This window comes from Ceratosolen solmsi, unplaced genomic scaffold, assembly GCF_000503995.2.
Source record: "Ceratosolen solmsi marchali unplaced genomic scaffold, CerSol_1.0 scaffold6, whole genome shotgun sequence".
Classification (NCBI taxonomy): Eukaryota; Metazoa; Arthropoda; class Insecta; order Hymenoptera; family Agaonidae; genus Ceratosolen; species Ceratosolen solmsi.
Window position 1 is genome coordinate 15,199,815 of NW_011948414.1, and position 6,072 is coordinate 15,205,886.

The 6,072-nt window shown below is 24.1% G+C and overlaps 1 protein-coding gene across 1 annotated transcript in view; it reads left to right on the top strand.

Annotated features, from left to right (window-relative positions):
* The window catches only part of kl-2 (dynein heavy chain 2, axonemal kl-2), a 78,670-nt gene that overhangs the window by 67,024 nt on the left and 5,574 nt on the right, over positions 1-6,072 (top strand). Inside the window, 8 exon segments of the mRNA XM_011507497.1 lie at positions 39-189; positions 1,000-1,149; positions 1,239-1,371; positions 1,665-2,009; positions 2,136-2,408; positions 2,754-3,098; positions 3,676-3,810; positions 5,656-5,932. Of these exon segments, the coding sequence (XP_011505799.1) occupies positions 39-189; positions 1,000-1,149; positions 1,239-1,371; positions 1,665-2,009; positions 2,136-2,408; positions 2,754-3,098; positions 3,676-3,810; positions 5,656-5,932 (1,809 nt within the window).

The window sequence follows — 6,072 nt, forward strand, 5'->3', positions numbered from 1 at the left end:
ATACTTGATTATAATTCATTTAAACGATCGATTTGCAGTCACTAAGGATTATCGACTTTGGTCAACCAAACTTCACGAAAATTTTGGAACATGCCATTCAATTCGGAAAACCCGTATTACTTCAAAATGTTGGTGAAACTTTAGAACCGACCATGAATTCTATACTTCAAAAATCATTTATTAAAACCGGTATAATCTCCATTTATCTTAATTTTTATGAAAGGAATTTATTACATCTAATAATGCATTACTAGTAAGATTTAAAAAATATTCATGTCGTAATTGATATCATTAAATTATATGATAAATCAAATGTAAAATAGTTTATTTTAAAATGATATCTGAAACGATTAATTTTATAGTATTTTAATACAAAGATTGTACTTTTAAAACAAAAAAAAAAAAAAAAAAAAAAAAACAAAAATATAATTTATAATTACATTTAACAAAAGTTTGACGAATTTTTAAATTTTTGACTATAATCAAACTATTTATTTATTAAATCATGTTATCATATATACGTATTCACTTATTAATAATGACTTTACTACTTTTTACAGAAGAAAATTTGATTTACTTGAAAATTAAAAAAATTTTTTATTAAATTCAATTTCTTTAATTTTATTCATTTGATATAATAATATATTATGCTTAGATTATCTAAAAAAAAAAAAAAAAAAAAAAAAAAAAAAAAAAACACATACAAATATATTCTTTTAATTTTTTATTGAATCGAATTGTTAATGTTCGCTTTTGTAATTATGTATTTAGCAAAAGTATAGGAAATCTATATTTGTTTATGATAATATATACAATCTATAATCCAAGCATATTTATGAGAAAAAAATTGATTAAAAATTTGTATCAACGTGCGCTGATAGATAATTATGTAAAAATGAAAAATTTAATAACTTTATATATCGATTATTCTGAAATTGTAAAGAAAATAAGTAAAAAAAAACATTTATACAAAATTTTGATAAACCTGTTGAATTGCAGGAAATGAATATATGATTAAATTTAATGATAAAATGATCACTTACAATGATAAGTTTCGACTATTTATTACAACAAAACTCGCAAATCCACATTATGCTCCAGAGATTTCGACAAAAACCACTATGTGCAATTTCGCCCTGAAGGAGGAAGGTACAATAAATAAATAATCACTAACGAAAATAGGTATACTTAATATTTCTCTATTTTTCTGTACAAGTATAAATTTTTTTCTCATGCAGGTCTTGAGGCTCAATTGCTTGGAATCGTTGTTAGAAAAGAAAAGCCACAGCTCGAGGAACAAAAGGACAATCTAGTACTCACCATCGCTACTGGAAAACGCAAGTTGAAAGAACTCGAGGATAAAATCCTTTAGTGCGTTTTCCTTGTTTTTGTTTTGCTTCATTTCACTCGTATTCTCTATTTACGTGTATTCTACATAATTTTTATTATTGCCATACTTAAAAGAAGAAAAGAATTTTTGCCTATATTTATCATTGGTATTTATCAAATATTTTTTGGGCTTGTTATCAATTAATCAGAAAACAATAATCTGTATTACTTATTTTATGTTATCAATTTTCTCTATACATTTTGTATCTATGCTTTCAAATTCTCGGAACATTATTATTTTTTTTTTTTAAAAGAAAATATATCTTTCATTCTAGTCTATTGGGCTTAGCATCTGGTTCTCTTCTCGATGACTTGAATTTACTCACAACTCTACAGATTTCAAAAACTACGTCCACGACAATTAAAGAGTCGTTAATCGTATCCGAAGAAACGGAAGCACAAATAGATAATGCAAGAGAAGAATATCGGGAGTGCTCTAAACGCGCTGCCCTACTTTTCTTTGTTTTAAATGACATGAGTTTAATCGATCCGATGTATCAATTTTCTCTGGATGCTTACATCTCTTTATTTAATATATCGATCGACAAAAGTCCAAAGAGTTCAAATATTAACGAAAGAATAAATGCTTTAAATAATTATCACACCTATGCTTTATACAGGTATAAATATTTCATAAGGAATTCCTATTATTATTATAACATTAACAAATAATTATTACTCGCTGTACTTTACTCTAAATTGAAAATGATCGCGTATGTTTATTAATACACTTATTTCGTATGCAGAAATACCTGTAGAGGCTTGTTCGAACGACACAAGCTTTTATTTTCTTTCCATATGTGCACTAAAATTCTGGAAGCGCAAAATAATATGAATCAAGCTGAATACGTATTTCTGTTGGCTGGTGGAATAGTACTTGATCGTGAAAATCAAATTCCAAAACCAGTCACTTGGTTGTCTGATGAATGCTGGGATAATATTACAGAACTTGGCAAGCTTTCGAATTTCAATAATATTATCGCTTCTTTTGAACAATCGCCTCGTAACTGGCAGGCTTGGTAAACATAATTTAACAAAACTTTAAATACAATGAAATGTCCGTGATAGTTTCAATTGTGTGAAAATTGTATGAAAATTGTATGAAAATTGTATGAATTTAATAAGTCTTATAAAATTTATAAAAAGCCAATGTTCTATCATCATTCTATTATCAATTTCTATTATTGCGAGGAGAATTAATTATTAATTTATTATAATATAATTCTCCAAACTCCATCACTTTAACATTAAATTATTATTTAATATTTAAATTAACTTGTTACTATAACATTAGTTATATGTATCATGCATTATGCGAATGTATAGAAATATTCTATTACATAAGTTTTTTAATCAACTTATAGGTATTTGACAAATGAGCCCGAAAATGAAATACTTCCGGACGAATGGGAGGAACAGTGCAATGAATTTCAAAAAATACTAATAATTCGCAGCTGCCGTATGGATCGAATAATGAACTGTCTTCGAAATTTCATTGTTAATAAACTCGGACAAATATTTGTCGAGCCTCCGGTACTCAACGTTAAAGCCGTGTTCGAGGACTCGACCGAGAAAATACCATTAATATTCGTCCTATCACCTGGTGTCGATCCTACCAACGCTCTTCTACAACTGGCTGAGAATCAAGGAATGGGACACAGATTTATGACACTATCGCTCGGTCAAGGACAAGCTCCCATTGCCACTAAGTACGTCTTTAAATTAGATGATTAAATTATAATCAGCAAGAAATTATTAAGATGTAACCAGAAATTCTTTATAAATTATAAATTACCAAATAGATGAATATTTCGAATAATTACTTAAAATATAGCATTAACAATGTATAACAAATTGTAACAATGTATAACAAAAAATATAAAATACTTTTTTGAAATACTAAAAGTGAGGGTAAGAAAATTCTTTAAATTTTATCGTTAAACTAAAAATTTTACTGTTAAACACTATAGATACTATACTACTATGACTTATATTGATCTGATACATTTATTTAAATGTAAATATCAAATTTATTTTTGCTATTTTTTATACACTATTTTCAATAAATTATTCGCTAATTTTGTTTTTAGTTATAACATTTTTTAAAATAATATCCTTGATTTTCAAAAATATATATAATTCGTATTAACATAGTGTTAATGATAATATCAAATGAGAAAAATAAAGAATTTTCTTTAAATAAAAATAAACCGACAGATCTTGTGAATAAAAGTTAATAATTAATTATTATATAACGATAATCTATAATATATATATTCATTACAGAATGATTGAACTTGGAGCTAAAGAAGGTTCATGGGTATTTTTAGCTAATTGCCACTTATCATTAAGTTGGATGCCACAATTAGATAATATTGTTCAAAATCTAGGAAGTAGTAAAGATGTTCATTCCGATTTCAGGTAAATAATTGAGTAAATAAGGCTCATTATTGTTTATTTTAATATATTTATATAGTATTATTTTCCAAATGTTTAATAGGGATATTATATAATTATATTGACTGTTCAATTATTTATTGCGATACAATAGATACTGTAAGTAAACAATTTAATGAATAAATAGGAATATTTATATAGCAGGAGGATTTTACGATTTCATATGTTAAAATATGAAATCAATTATATATTTTTCGATTAATTCTACCCAAAAGATAGTTTTACATAAATTTTATAACTGCATAATTATTTTTACAAGTTTCTATAATTTTACTAATAAAATAGTATTCCATAATTCTAATTTTTCGTTTCTAATTGTATATTTAAAAAAAAAAAAAAAAAAAGTGTAATTTTATATACCATAAAGATGAGTAATATTTTTCATAATAATTTATTGTATGAATATAATACAAAATCCTTAAGCTTTTTTTGCTAGCTTGCAAAGATTGTACATACGGTTAAAAGTCACTATATACATGTGGAATCTTGTTATATATTTATTGCCTAAAAATACAAAATAATCTTTATTATATAAATATTATAAAATAAGAAATGTGCCATCAAATTTTAGAAAAATAATATATCTATTTAATTAATTATTGATCCTTGTTATCATCGTACTTATTGATGATATGCAATTACCGTTATGATCTCTATGGGAACTCCCTGTTAATCATTATTACTCCCCCGTCATGTTAATTATAATTTTACTATCACTCTCTATAGACGCAAATATACGTCCAAATATAAATTTTTTTTTTTTAACTCAAAGAAAAGTCAATAAATACAAAATCTCTATGGGAACTCTCTGATAATCATTATTACTTCTCCATCAAGTCAATTATAATTTTATTATCACTTTCTATGAAGAGAAAACTTACGTCCAAATATAAATTATTTTAAAATAATAGAACAGTACATAAATACAAAATTTATTTAATATTTAATCAAAAATATCTAATAAATCCTATATAATTGGATTGTTTGATTGAAAAAAAGAACCATTAATATTAATAAATATTCGAAAACTTCAACATTATTATTATTTCAATTACTTTTTAACAAAAATTTAATTATAAAAATGGTATGGTAATTTTTTTTTGTACAATAATTTATTACAAATGTCAAAAATAAATTCATATATTAAATATAATATCATGAGTTCACAATACATGTGCAATTTTCTTTATTTAGACGAGAAAATTTTATACTTTAAACAAACAGCTTTAAAAGTTATATTTAATGGAATATGTGTAATATGTGTAATATGTTATTTATGTATTTATGTGTAATATTAATTGTACTGTTAGTTTATAAAATTAATATTATAAACACGAATAAGAAATTATTATAAATTACGTAAAAATATAAATATGAAATGTTTATATTTTGCTTATTTTTTACACAATTATGCTAAGCTTGATACAATCAATACACAAAATAATTATTATCTAACATGTATATTTTAATTATTATAAAAATTTTCATGAATTTAGAGACATTTTCTACATTAAGAATTCTATAATGTCGCATAAAAAAATTAATTACATAAGCTTTGTATTTCATATATTTTATAGAAAATTAAAATGTAGATTTCAAATTTCAAAAATTTTTAACTTATTTCTACTTAAAAGTTTTTAAGAAATTAGCTTCAAAAGAACAGCGTAGAAATGTACATTTCTTTACAAATTTACTTATTAAATTTCACAATTATAGAAGAAAAAAAAAACAAAAAAAAAACTCATAAATTATTTCAATATTACAATAAAACTTATACACGTTTACACTAAAATACTTATTTTCTTTTAGATTATGGCTGAGTTCAAGTCCAAGTCCCCAATTTCCAATATCCATTCTTCAAGCAGGAATAAAAATAACAACAGAACCACCAAAAGGATTAAAAGCCAACATGATACGTCTCTATGGATTAATAAACGAGGCTCAATTTGATATATGCAATGCAAAATCTAAATATAAAAAACTTTTATTTGCTCTTGTTTTCTTTCATAGTATACTTCTTGAGCGAAAAAAGTTTCAACAACTTGGATGGAACGTTGTATACAGTTTTAATGATTCGGATTTTGAGGTGATGTATATCCATTTCTAATAATATTAATATTCTTATTTAATTTCATAATTAATTTTCCCTAGAACGAATATTCATATACTTTAATTTCTTTTTTCTTTTTTTTCTTTTTCTTGGTTTTTTTTTTTTTTTTTTTTTTT